This window comes from Dipteris shenzhenensis, chromosome 1 (genome assembly GCF_047967505.1).
Source record: "Dipteris shenzhenensis isolate YYH24624 ecotype China chromosome 1, Dip_SZ_1.0, whole genome shotgun sequence".
In the NCBI taxonomy this organism is placed as follows: domain Eukaryota; kingdom Viridiplantae; phylum Streptophyta; class Polypodiopsida; order Gleicheniales; family Dipteridaceae; genus Dipteris; species Dipteris shenzhenensis.
This window is the reverse complement of record NC_141596.1, coordinates 44,191,636-44,206,275: the sequence shown is the minus strand read 5'-3', so window position 1 is coordinate 44,206,275 and position 14,640 is coordinate 44,191,636. Positions and strand designations below refer to the sequence as shown.

At 47.7% G+C, this 14,640-nt stretch overlaps 1 protein-coding gene across 1 annotated transcript in view; it reads right to left on the bottom strand.

Annotated features, from left to right (window-relative positions):
• The window catches only part of LOC147905901 (Transducin/WD40 repeat-like superfamily protein), a 109,618-nt gene that overhangs the window by 35,773 nt on the left and 59,205 nt on the right, over positions 1 to 14,640 (bottom strand). The window contains exon 5 of the mRNA XM_087382257.1: positions 12,482 to 12,592. Within this exon, the coding sequence (XP_087238383.1) occupies positions 12,482 to 12,592 (111 nt within the window). The remainder of the gene's footprint in view (positions 1 to 12,481; positions 12,593 to 14,640) is intronic.

Sequence of the window (14,640 nt, the reverse complement as noted above, 5' to 3'; positions counted from 1 at the left end):
GACTTTCTGATGTCTTATATGTGCCTGGCATAACCAAAAATCTCCTTTCAGTGTCCACTCTTAACAGAGGGGGATTTCAGGTCATCTTTGAGGATGACAAATGTGCTGTCCGAGACAGGGAAGCTAACTATGCCTTAATGTTATCTGGTACTCTGCTGCGTGGGCTTTTTCACCTTGATATTTTTGAGAAAAGAGCAGCCCATGCTCTGGCAGTTTCTACTCCTACAGCTGCCATGCAAAATGCAAAATTATGGCATGCTAGATATGGCCACATGCATTACAACAGCTTAATGACACTTCAGAAATTTTCAATGGTTGATGCATTGCCACCTCTTGAGATACCTCCTCCACATGCCTGTGAAGGGTGCATTTTAGGTAAGATGCATAGATTCCCCTTGAAGAAGGATGGTTCAGTTAAAGCTGTTCGCAAATTGCAGCTAATACACAGTGATGTCTGTGGTCCCATGAGGACTCCGTCATTGGGTGGTCATCTCTACTTTGTCACATTTATTGATGACTACTCCAATTTTACTTGGGTTTATGGGCTGAAAAAGAAATCTGAAGTCTTCACAGTGTTTAAACACTTTTCAGCCATGGTTGAAAATGAAACTGGGCTCAAGATACAGACATTACGCACGGATAGAGGTGGGGAATACCTATCTGCAGAATTTGATGCTTTTCTCAAGCAAAAGGGTATTGTGCATCAGCTCACAGTCACGCTGACCCCTCAGCAAAATGGCAAAGCTGAGAGGAAGAATAGAACCCTCATGGAGATGGACAGATGTATGCTGAAAAGCAAACACATGCCTCATAAATTCTGGCTAGAGGGTTTGATGTGTGCCAATTACATTTTTGAACAGGGCTCCCACTAAGGCTTTAAAAACAAAAACTCCTTTTGAGGTCTGGAATGACAAGAAGCCTTCAGTGGATCACTTCCGAGTCTTTGGATGCCTTGCCTATGCACATGTGCCAGTTGAATTTAGGCACAAATTGTCAGATAAAGCCATCAAATGCATATTTGTTGGATACAGTGCAGAAAGCAAGGGGTATCGTCTCTACAATCCTGCTACACGCAAAATCATTGTAAGTAGAGATGTGATATTTTCTGAAAATTCAGCTCACACTCAGGCTGAATTTCAAATGCCTTCATCTTCAGAGGATGTCTTTCAAGGGTTGCTACCCATTGCTTTGGGTTCCTCTACTGATTTTTCTGATCCAAATCAGAATTTACAGCAACCTTCAAATGCTTCAGTTCCGCCACAGGATGTCTTGCCTCCTCCACAGGCAGTGGAACAAGTGGTGCAGCAAGAAATTGCAGACATACATGCAGCAAAAACAGTCCCAAACTGGCTGTTACAGACTCTCAGGGAGAGTAAACTTGATGCTCTGTTACCTGGCAGGACTCGCAGTGCAGCAAGGCACATGGAAGGTGCTAATTCAGTTGAATCAGCATATGCAGGTACTCTCCTTGATGAGGAGGAGCCTGCCACATTTGAAGAAGCAAAAGGTAATGTGCATTGGATGAATGCCATGCACGATGAGTTGCAGTCCATTGCAAAAAATCAGACTTGGGATGTTGTGGACTTGCCACAGGGTAAACATGCTATTGGCACACGATGGGTATTTAAAGTCAAACGGAAGCCAGATGGCTCCATTGACAGATATAAGGCCAGGCTGGTTGCTAAGGGCTATGCTCAGAAAAAGGGCATAGATTATGAGGAGACATTTGCTCCTACATCCCGGATGACCACCATCTGATCAGTAATTGCAATGGCTGCACATTTTGAGTGGAATGTTCATCAGTTGGACATAAAAACAGCCTTCTTAAATGGGGACTTGCTGGAAGAGGTGTATGTCAAACCACCTCCGGGCTTTGAAATTACAGCAAATGCACTTCAAGTATGCAAACTCAATAAAGCTTTATTTGGGCTGAAACAGGCCCCTCATGCATGGTATGCTAAGATACATGCCTTTTTGACCAGCAAGGGGCTGCACAATAGTCCTACTGAGAGCACCCTCTACATCAAGATGGATGGGGGGGAAATATTAGTCATCCTTCTTTATGTCGATGACTTACTGCTCACAGGGTCCAATGAAGAAAAAATTGCAGATTTCAAAGCTGATTTGCAGACCAACTTTGACATGTTAGATTTGGGGCTGCTTCACTTTTATTTGGGGATCCACTTCTCTCATGAGAGACGTGGCACTGTTATGTCTCAGTCCAAGTATGTACAGAAACTCTTGGACAGATTTAACATGCAAGAGTGTAAGCCCATAGCCACTCCTATGGAGCCGGGGCTGAAACTCACAATGCATGATGCAGGAGAATCAGTTGATGCCACACTTTACAGTCAAGCTGTTGGATGCCTCATATATCTCTGCAACATTAGACCTGATATTCAGTTTGCAGTATCTCAGGTGAGCAGGTACATGCACAGCCCAAAAACTATGCATTGGCAGGCAGTTAAGCGCATCTTCCATTATTTGCAGGGCACAAAATCTTTTGGCTTACTATTTCCCAAGGGGGGTGACTTGCAGATGCATGCCTACAGTGATTCAGATTGGGCTGGTGATTATGACACTAGGTAGTCCACTAGTGGCAATTGTTTCTTTTTGGGTAAGTCTTGCATTTCATGGCTGAGCAAGAAACAATCTACAGTGGCTACCTCATCATGTGAAGCTGAGTACAGGGCAGCTTTCACAGCAACAGTTGAATGTGTCTGGCTGAGACGTTTATTTGCTGATCTTCATCTGTCTTTGGAGGGTCCTTCTCCAATTCTCATTGATAGTCAGAGTGCCATTGCAGTGGCAAAGAATCCAGTGTTTCATGCTCGCACGAAGCACATTGAGGTTCACTATCACTACGTCAGAGAGAAGTTGCATGCAGGAGAGATCAGTATGATCTTTGTGTCCACACATGACAACGTTGCAGATATTTTCACCAAAGCACTACCACGTGAAAAGTTTGAGGCATTTGGCAGTGCCCTGAACTTATATCCGTTTGGTGATTGATCAGCCTTGTACATGACATTGGCACTGCAGGGGGGTGTTAGAATTATAGATATAATTCAGCAGTGACCAATGTAATATAATAAGCTAGTTAGGGGCACTTTTCCCTCTTTAAGAGGTTTTTCCCCCTAACCGCAGTTAGTTCACTAACTATGGTTAGTGACTACTAAGGTTTTGTCACTAGGACAAAACCTTATCTTTTCTCACTTTGAGTTGTACTCTTTACACTCTATTCTATTGCAACTACGTCTTCAGCTTCCAAGCTTCCTGCTCTCTAAATCTCTCTTGCTCTCAGTCACTTCCTATTCCTTCACCTAGCTAGCATTGCAGCATGGCACATTTGGAGAGCCGGATGCACTGAGGCTTTGGAGGGTTCTCAGGTTCACCCTTCTCACATCTTGGCCAGTACTTGGACAGATACGATACACACTCTGATGGCCATTTGGGCGACCATGCAGGGATCATCTCGAGCAGCCTCCTCCAGGAGAGTTACTTTTCTCAGAGATTGGAGAGACTCTCCCTTCTTTGCTGAGACTTCTACAGGGTTGAGATGGCATTTTCAGCCTCAGCCTTGATCTCTTTCTACTTCCTCTGAGGTGTTTTTTATTACATGCTTAGCATGCTGTATTTCCGCACAGAGCTTGCTCTAGAGGGTTTCTTTCTTACTTAATAGAAGTCTCTTTTATGAAAAAAAAAAAGAGCACCTACACGGGCATTGAAGAGCATCACTCTTATGAAGGATGGTCATGCCATAAGCCTGTGATTGCACACGTGTGTGTTTGGGTCCTTGGTGTATGCACATGTTACCTCTCGGCTGAGGCATAAGCTAGAAGATAAGGCAGCCATCCCTCCCTTCCCTGGCCCTTCTCCCTCACCGTTCCAGCTTTCTGCCTGGCAGCCTGATCGCCACGATCACCAAGGTAGGGGCGCACTGATCCCGCTACCCCTCCCTATGCTTCAATCTTGCCACAGCCCATCGTATGGATTGTGGCACCGTACAGTGGGGGCGTTTCCCCATTTGCCACCCCCACCAGCAGCTAGGTGCCGCTCCCACTATGAGGACCAGTGCAAGGGCACCCACTGACGTCCAAAGCAGCTCGGCTGCTGTCTTCTCATTTTCCTTGTAGTGTACAATCATTTTCCTTCCTCCAATAGCATGATCAGCCCCCTCAAGAAGAAGGAGATTTGAAGCTACTCCCGGGCTCGTGGAAAGCTTCTTTGTGGCTAGCTCTTCCTCGTGGCAACTCAATTGTATAGTTCACTATTCTCTCCAAGTTTAAGAGCTTGCCTTAGGCAGAGCTTCGGGGTCTTTATTTAGGGGCTAGGCCGGTTTCTTGGTGGCCTTCCTCTCTCGGGCGCTTTTTGCTTCTCGCTTCTTCTCCTTCCTTTCCCGCCTTTTACAAATGGTGCAATTTTTTGCTTATTGCTAGTGACTCGGACCTTGGTGGCAACCTTTGGTCTGGCCAGAGGGGCTCTATGACAACACCCTCGACTCCACTAGCTGTCAAAGTTCTTCTATCACCAGCGGATAAGCAACATGTACAACAGACAGTGAATCTCTTACAGGATAAAGCTATTATAGGCATGATAGTAGGCCTCACTCCCTTGACGAGGCAAATTAGGGACTGGATCCAGGCCAGCCTGGCACAAGACGGTGACCACATTCAGGAGGTCACTATCTATGGATGTGGTGTTTTCCTCCTCCAACTAGCTCTAACTCTCGTGGAGCGCAGCCCTATCCTATTGGGACTCCGGTTTACCTCATCCCTTGGTATCGTGGATTCACAGTGGAGGACATGGACTTGAATCACCATGTTCCTCGCTTCCCAGTGATGCTCTGCTTCCCGAGACTTCCGATGGAATACATGTCCATCCTTTCTTCCATTCGACGAGCATTTGGCACAGTTTTGGAGTATGCAACAGAGTCAGAGGCGAAAGTGCTGACAAATGATGGGGTTCCTCGACTCAGACTCGTGGTAGAGAGCCTAGATACCCTCCCAGACGTGATTCACTTAGACACTTTGGAGGGGGGTACTCTTTGTCTAGAGGTTTCAAACTTACCAGACCAGTGTTTGAGGTGTAGACAAATGGGGCGCCTAGCTCAAAATTGTACACGAGGCCAGTACTGGACTCATCCTTCCCCCTAGGAGACACAAGGACAACATAGCGACATGAGAGGGGAGGGGACTTGGAGGCCACCTAGGCGGGCGCAACAGAAGTCTCAGAGACAGCAGCCAGGGTCGCAAACCCCCTGGGTAGAGCCTTCGAAGGGTAGATGGGAAAAAGAAGAGGAGCAAGTGGGCCAAAAAGAATCACTGACATCGTGCCAACCGTAAGAGGCAAGCACAAGCAGCTCACAATCATAAGATCCGATTGGAGGTCCAAAGGTATCGCGTGATCCGGAGAGGGAGACATCAACCTCACGACATACCTCACGCCCCCCCAGAGGAGAGACTTCTCGTCCACCGCAGAACCCCCCACCGTAGCCAGAGCCGGCGCCAAAGACTTCCAGAGCACCAGTGCCCACAGCCTATCTGGCTCACCCCCTTCCGAGCTTGGAGGAGTGCCTCAGAGGACGCAGGTGCCTCCATTGCAGCACCCTTCCCAAAAGACAGTAGCACACTCCACACAACCTTCTTCTCCCCCTCCCATGGACCCGCCAACCTCCTCTTTGCAGCCCCCTCCCGTGCCTCCTCTCCTACGCTGCCTCGGCCTACTTCACCGGTGATTACCCTTACTACCCGCCCTTCCCCTCAGTTAGCTGCAGCCTCTTCCTTGAGCACCTCGCCAGCACAGTAACTGACCTCGCTTCCGTGAGCAAGGTAAGGAAAAGGCTCCCCCATTGACCTCTCCTTAGCAGCAGCAACAAGTCAGCGCTCTAGGTAGCTAGGACTCAGTTTCTTCCCACAGTTCTGGGGAGCGGGGTCACAATGATGAGTCTGTGAGCGGATCCACGGTTCAGAGTAGAGTACATGGTGGAGAACTCATCTCCCTTGTAGATCATGGAGGTCAAGGGTTGAGGAACTAATCTAAGAGGGTAAGGGGTTAGGGGGAGCATAGGAGTGGGAGAGGAAGAAGGCGTAAGGGCATGGGGGTGGAGGAGAAAGAGGAGAAGGGAGGAGGAAAGGGAGAGGAGGAGTTGCAAGGTTGAAGGAGAGGGGAGTAGGAGGCAAGGTTAGGACATGCTTCTCTCCAGCGAAGCCAAGGTCAGCCTGGCTATAGCAGTGATCCGCCTACCATCGGAGACAGTTCTCTCACAACCTCACTATTGGACCCTTCATCAGTGTGCTGACCTCTTCGGTGTAGATGTCTCCTTCGTGCAGTATTAGGCACACAAGGTAGGGATCGAGCCAGTGGCGACTCTAGTCCGTCAACGCACGGACACAGATTACTCTGCCTCCAAACCTCCGATGAAGTCGCTGAAGCCAGGTTTCTTAGAGCAGGCTCCCACGCACAAGCGAGCCTTGTTCAATGCCACCCCTTCCCCATGACTTTGACCGTGGTGAGTTGGAATGTGCATGGCCTTCATGACCGTGCGCGCAGTCAGCCGCCGCAGTACCTAATTCTCCGTCAAGAACTGCAGCGGGCTCTAGAAGGTGGACCAATTGACTCTCTCTTGATTCAAGAGCACATGTTTTCCACAGTAGACATCACATGCCGTCACCATCTTCTCCCTGGGAGGGGTCCAGAGGTTTGGCCCCAGCAGTTGGCAGAGGAGCGGAGGGGTCTACATCTTAGTATCCCAAGCGGTAGCCAAGACATTTTTGCACACGGTGAGCTCATTCCAGACCTCGCAGTGTGGATGGGCCTTTAGGTGGGAGAGGCTCACATTGGTGTCTTGAGTGTGTACGCACCCGCTTGCAAACAACACCACCTGACTATTTGGCGACAGCTCACGGATTGCCTCCCAGAGGTGGACTCATGGATTGTTGGAGGGGACTTCAATAATCTTGAGTTCTTGAGGGATAAGCAAGGGAGAGGAGTACTTGGACGCAATTCATTGGACCCTTGGTGAGAGCCCGAGTTAACCAGGACCCCAGGCAGCCTGCGTTTCGCCTTCGGGCAACGGAGGTAGGATGGACTACGGAAGTGTCTGCATAGATTCTATATTGGGGATTGAGATCGACTCCGCGGTGGATCCACTGGCATTTTAGCAGGCACCACGATGTCGGACATTCTCCAGCGGTTCTGCACTGAGAGCAGCCCCGTCGCTGACTCCCCCAAAAAGGGGTTTGTATATCAAATGCTCTCTTCCAAGAGGCGGACGTTCAGCCGTTGATAGCAGATCTTTGAAGACAGCCTGAGAGCAGAGCCGAGGAGGGATGGGCGGCTGAGAGGATTCAACGTAGCAGTTGGGAACTCTAGAGTCAAGCCCACAGATGAGATCAGCTCTTCGCAGAGACCTTGCATCTATCGAGAGACTCAGGGAGAAGGATCCAGGATCCCGGTGGCTTAGGGATCACCTGGAGTGTGCACGCTTGGAGCTGCACGTTTTGGAGGTTCGCAGAGCAGAGTTCTCATACCATTCTTCCCAACTAGGTGGTCCAAGAGGGATATAGGATGACCAGACAGTTCAATCTGGCCACCGGACCGTGGTCCGTAGGAGCCCAGCTTCAACGACTTTGAGACCCACAGGGACACACGTGCACGGACCCGTAGGAGATCCTTGAGTTGACTACAACCTTCTACAGTCAACTTTTTCAGTCATAGGAGGTATCGCCCACCACCATTCTGGCTAGAGAGGCGGTTTAGGAGCAGGTCCCCTCAGTAGTTTCGCAAGGCCTTAATAGACGGTTAGAGGCTCCTTTCACGGATGAGAAGTTGTGAGAGGCCCTTCGGGCCCTTCCAGCCTAGAAGTGCCCTAGCGAGGATGGCCTAACCCCAAGCTTTGTTCGATGCTTCTGAGAGCATATCTCCACCCCTTTCAGACTGGCCTGCCAGAAGATCTTCGACTCAGGATCACTCCAACACTGAGCAGAGGCTGGACATGCCTGATTCCAAAGAGGGGCGACAGATCAAACATTCAGCAGTGGAGGCCGATTACCCTTCTGGACACCACTTACAAGATCTTGGCTAAGGTCTTGAGTCTACGTCTGAGACCCCACCTCAGAGATATCATCCATGAGCCAGTGGACTAGGCCAGGGAGGAGGTGCAACCGCCCGTCGTTCGTCTTCTCGATTTCGAGAAGACATATGACAAGGTGAAGTGGTCCTTCTTGGAGGGAACCATGCAAAGGATTAGTTTCTCAGAGAGATGGATCAGAGGGGTATCAGCCTTCCCTCTCTCCCGCTCGATGAGGCACGACTACCCGTCGGCCCCTTATCTTTTCCTTTTTGTGGTAGAGGCCTTAGGTTACTTCCTGCGCTCCCAAACACTTGGTATTATAGGGATGCGGCTTCTAATCAAGCAGGACGAGGAGCTCCTTTGCAGATGACACAACACTCTATGTGGATGGCTCTACGGCCAGCCTGGAGAGGGTCAGAGGGGCCTTAGCCAATTATTGTGAGGCTTTTGGAGCTCGAATAAATTGGACCAAATACGTTGGTTTCTTCACAGGCTCGGAGGACACCCAAGAGGTTCGAGATTGGGAAGCTGATTTTTCCTTTCGTTGGATCCCGAGAGGAGAGACAACGCGTTACCTCGTCTGCTAGGTAGGCATTGACATTTCGGCACACAGCAGCAATTCAGCCCGGTCCTAGAGAGTGTCAAGCGGAAACTCTTATACTGGAGCTCTGCCAAACTTTCACTTGCGGGACGTGCACTAGAGGTAAACCAGGTGCTCCTAGCCAAAGCCTGGTACATCGCCTCGTGTTGGTGTTTTCATCGAGGCTGCATGGGGGAGCTACGGCGCCTAGTAGGGAGCTTCCTTTGGTTGGGATCGGATGGCACGCGCAACACTGGAGCTAGGGTGGCCTGGCAGACAGTGATCTTGCCATAGATGTAGAGGGGACTTGGCATTATTGACCCACAGATGCAGAAAAGAGCCCTCTTAGGCAAGCTGGTTGTAAGAGGCCTTACCTTGGGTGCAGACCCCTGGAAACTCCTACTCTAGCGGGGCTTCTTGGGAACACGCCTCGCATTGGGGGATGGTGGCAGCAATCCTACAGGTGGATCTTCTCCGAGGCTCCGCTAACAAGGAAGGGCTCTCCGTTGATGGGGAGTCTCTATAGAGTGTGGCAGAGATTGGCAAGAGGACTCATACAGGCTAGGCTGTCTTGCAGAGAGGAGTTTGAGAGGCAGCCTCTCATATGGCACCCAGATGTCAGAGGCCTAGAGGGGCGCATGCTGGGGCAGTGGACTCATATCGGATGGGCACACTAGGAAAAGGGACCGGCCAGATCCTTTGGGACATGGAGACGACTTTCTAAAGAGACAAAGGCCCGCATACAGGCCCTCTCCTACCTCTGGGGAGCACAAATTAGGATGCAAAAGATTGAGGAGGCGATCTCGGACTCCTGGTGGGAGGGACTACAGAGCCCCTGGACCCCCCATTGTTGGTCAGGACAGTTCTCGTGGATAGGGTTATTGCTCCAGATACACTCTTTTTGAGAGTCTCTTGGTTCCCCCCAGTCTCGTTTCTATCGGGTGGGACCGGGAGGCTCATTGTAGGACGAGTCCGAGATGGAGGAGGAGACAGAGGTGGACATAGAGGACTTGGAGTGGCAGAGGGTCAGGATTGTGGGTCGCTTGGGCAGGACTTGGTACATCGATCCTTCCATCATCTTATCGACCCCAGAGGGAGCGGGCACATCCTTATGTGGTATTCAGTGGGACCCAGGGGAGTGGTTTTGGCCTGCCCACATAGGGCACTCGGACCAGATAGAGGTGGTCTCCTTCTCGTATACCACTCGCATAAGGCATCGTCTACAGCTGGAGGCAACAACATGGCCCCCTTGGAGGGAGCATCGATTCGTGAGAGCAAGATGTCCTGAGTGAGGTCATAGGCCGATTTTGCGGCCGTGGAAGATCTCTTACTTCTTCAGGTTGTTGGCGCATGGGGGTCTGCCCATCGGCCCCTGGCTAGAGCAGCGGATTGATGGCAGATGTACTCGTTGTGGGGATGGAGTTCTAGAATCCATAATAAGAACCTGATCTAAAGAGAGCGTAAATCCCTTCGATCCAAGAATTAGAAAAGCAAAACAAAAGCAAAGTGTCCTCCAAGAAACCCAATCTACTCTTTCATTAGCTTCCTCAAAATATAAAAGTAGAATAGCAAGGTCATGACCGCTATGCCTGGCCCCTCCAAGGCCTCCTAGAATGAAAACATACAGCCATGCACAAAGCCCATCTGTGTACCGTGAAGCAAATCAGAATGGGCTACAAGAGTACGATTGGCCTCCACAGGGTGCAACAGTGTGATTGTATGACCAAATTTCTGCACCCCCCTCAATAAGTAAAAAAGTAGAATCACATGTGCTCACCAAAAGCTGAAGTAACATGATCACCAATGTCCTCCAAAAAGCGATGAAGAAGGAATTTGCCCATATGCATGGCAAATAATGCAGTCCTGAATTCTGCGTTGGTGAATGGTGCATCAAGTGAGATCCTCATATCCGGAGTCACCAACAATGGAACACTCTGCCAAACCCTCAGCTTGGCACTACCTCTCTAAGGTGTGTGGGGATCTGCTGTGAGAAGGCAAGCAAAATAACATGATTTTTGTGGATCTCCGTGCAAAATACCGTTAGAGTCCACTAACTAGGAAACACTTCCTCTACCATGTCGAGGACCAAAGAGCAAAGAAAAAGTGTTTATTGACTCTATCCAAAACGATTCACATGTATGGTAAGAAAGCTCAGCCCTCCATTCCAGAAGTTGCTATTGATGAGCCCTTACCATAGCAAGCGGCTCATGAACCTAGGCATTTGATGATCTCTTTTGCACTTCAGCCCGCTATTGGATGGCAATCTCTTGGTCTTGGCAACAAAGTGAAAGAACTCACTAGTATGAAAAGAGTTACTGGCAAAGAAGGAGAGCACATATCATCCTGCAAATAAGACTCCCAAATACGGACAACTGCCACTAAGAACTCTTTGTAGAAAGCCTCCAAATCTTGAAACTAGCAGAACAAGAAGTGGTGTGGCTCAAAATAGTACGAACCACCGGACAGTGGTCAGGCGTAGAATCCCCAGGGACAATACAAAATGTGCCACCTCTATCTAGATTGGCGGAATGTGAAGCCAGTTGCCAATCTCAAGTGGAAGGCTGACCTGAAGCCTGTAAAAACCAATCCGTCATCAGCAAGATCTGTCACATTAAAGAAGAAAGAAGAGGCTAGGGGAGGACTGGGGGGGGGGCGGTGAGGGCAGTAGGGACTTCTCTGAACTCTCCTTCTAACTGCGATTCATGTTACAGACCATAATATATGCCTCTATCCTGCTCCATATGCTGTGCTCTCTTCAGCTCAGCTTCATGATTCTCCCAGGTCAGTAAGCTCCAACTTGCATCCAAGGTAGGCTGCTGCCATGACTCAAGCCAGAATCAGCCCAAGGTCTTTACTTCTCACTAAAGCTCCAGGAAAAGATAGGAAAATAAAGAGGGTGTACTTACTCTAAAGCAATTCACCTCCAAACAAACGTAGCTGGAAAAGTTTGCAATTACAGTACGGAAAAGTTTGGCGAGTAACAGCCTAAATTTTAAAGGTTTAACTAGAGGGAATTCACCTGGTTCAAGAATATTTGATAGCATTTCTCTGTGGATGACTATAGATGGGCACCCTTTCAGAGAACGCCCGTTTTAAGCATCCTTTCTGCAGAGTCTAGCATTGTTCTCATCCCAAAATGCTTTCCCCTTGGCCACAGCTTGGACTAAATCCATCAAGTAACACTTGCATATGTGAAGATATGGTGATCTTGCATATATGCAGACACGGACATCTGTTCAAAATTAGCATAAGAAACATTTGTAAGATTACGGCTCGGGGTGTAATGTTGAAGAATGCTTGAGCCTATGCTGGGTAGTAAACTGTTGACAATATATGCTCAATTGGTTGGGTAGTATTAATTAAGTTTTCTATTTCACATGGTTGCTTGCTACCACATGCATGGGTCCAGCCACAAGATAAGTATCACAGTCTGTCCGCAGTCGTCACATGAACACAAACCAAAAACAGTAGCTTGTAACCTCATGATAGTCACCACAAGATTAATAAAATAGGAGCTGGCTACTATAATGTCCCTTTGGTCTCATCACCAATCAACAGTCCCTTTGCATACATACACGTGCTCATGAGATCATGTGCACGCGCACAAACTCACTCTTATGTACATGTTCATAGTAAGCTTCGCCATACTCTTTATGAGTCACTTTTCAAATAAGAAGGCTAATTACAATTATTCCAAAAAACGGCAGCCAAAGGAAGGAGAGAAACCTTAAAACACCAAAACATATGTATCAATTACTATGCTATTTCAACACACCTATCTTGACCAGTAGACACTGTAACACGTGAAACTGTGAAGAGGAGCTTACAACATCCAGGGCCTCATCATCATTGATTTCCCCCTGTGTATTAAAAACACACATAAGTCCATCCACAGATGCCGAAACTAGCCTCTCCCTCCTAGTAGGATGGAATCGGACCTATGATGACATGATATATACAATCTGCATCAGAAATGCAAAACAAACAAACAATCCAAACTATCTCCATACATTAGCCAGTATACAAGCTGGTCACTCTGTTATAGCTTTCCTTTGCACAAAAGCAAGATAAAATATGTACCTGTGAATACCAAATGTAGAAAAGAAACATATATGCAACAGCATTTGCAATTAAGCATGTCCATGAAAGCACGAAAGCATGTAGGCACAAGTCGACAGATACTGAAATGTACACACATGCACATGAAGGAATGTGTGCATAATACATACCATAAAAAAAGGAAATACAAATGGAAAGACAATGTGGATTTCAAACATTCTCATCAGGTGATCTGCAATTATTTTCAGCAGGAAACATAACCCTTGATTCCCTCTCTGCTCTCCTCCCCTCACACTCAATATCACACTCACGCTCTTAGCTTTGCATTCACTCTCAGCACACTCACACATTCACAATAACAAACACACCCACACCGTCTCTCTCCCGGTGATTTGCAAGTGACAGTCTTTAGATGGACTTATAAAAGGTTCCAAGCATAGTCGTGAACAGAAACAGAAACGGTAAAAACTGGGGAAATGGATTTTCCAGCCCTAGCTGAAACGGCAGAACAAAGAAACGGCAATATGATACAATTTGTGTGTAAAAATATTTTTTTATACATGATACAATGATCAATATAGTGCTTAAAGCGATAAATTATGCTATTTAGCATTAAGTCATGACTCATGCAGCATGTTTCAACATCTATCATTTAATGATCTATCATTCATGAATGATGATTATGAGGAGGAAGGGAGAGTATAAGGAGAAGGAGGGAGAGTCAAAGAATGAGAGAGAGAGAGAGAGAGAAAGAAAGAAAGAAAGTTTATTAAAGTCTACGAAAGACCGATGGGTCTATGAGATTGATAAAAAACCTGGTACAAACAAGCAGAAGGGTGGAGCTACTAAGCGAGCATCATCACCCATGCTGAATGCTAAAGATACATAGTCATATAGGATCAGTGGTGTCATCAACATCATCCTCATAAGTACAATGTGACCTCATGATGGTGTAGGAGATATCACTCTCTTCCTCTCGAAACAGGGATGTACAAAGAAGGGGGTGTCTAAGATTCCATCGGATAATACTCTTATCGATTCATAACTGCCATCTCCTTTATTGAAATTCAAAGGTCATCCCCTTCAAGACCCCATGGATATTAGCACCTCCCTCCTCTACGGAATCACAAAATACTATCTATCCTACGACTTCTACATCGTCTCACACCTCCGTCAAATGATACACACTAGTTAGGGACCCTCCTGGTGCTGATTAATAGGCACATTGGGAACACGGATAATTGAAACCGCACGCATATGAAGCAACATCTATAGAAGGCCACCGAGCTACGACATATCCCATTACTGGCAGCTTTCTGTGGGTATAGTCCGTCTCGGTCTCTTGGCGATGAGAGACAAAGGTTTTTTTAAACTTTGTGCCAACAATGCCAAGGAGTCAAATTGACTCATCAAAAGCGACACCTAGGAATCAAACACATGCACACCACGACATGAACCAGAGAAGTAGGAGGATGGAGAGGCTTGAGCAGGAGAGGAGATGTAGGAAGAGTAGTAGTAGTAGTAATGGTAGGAAGAGCAATAGTAGGAGAGTAGTAGTAGGAAGTGTAGAAGAGTAGCAGAGACTGGAGAAGAGAGAAGTAGAAGAGGAAGAGGAGTAGGAGTAGGATTAGCAGAGGATTAGGAGTAGGGGTAGGAGTAGGATTAGCAGAGGATTAGGAGTAGGAGTAGGAGAGGAGTAGGAGAGGCTGGAGTAGGGGCCAAAAACCCTATCAGGGTTTTTTGGGAAAAATCAGGTTTCCGAAACAGCATTTTGCCGTTTTGGAATGGTGCCATTTCAGCGTTTCTTAACTGGGGTGCCAAAATGGCATTTTGAGCAACTATGGTTTCAAGTCGGCCTCCCATCAACCCATTCAACCTGTCCAATTCCACCGACCATGAGAACATACACATTTTGGAAAAGACGAAA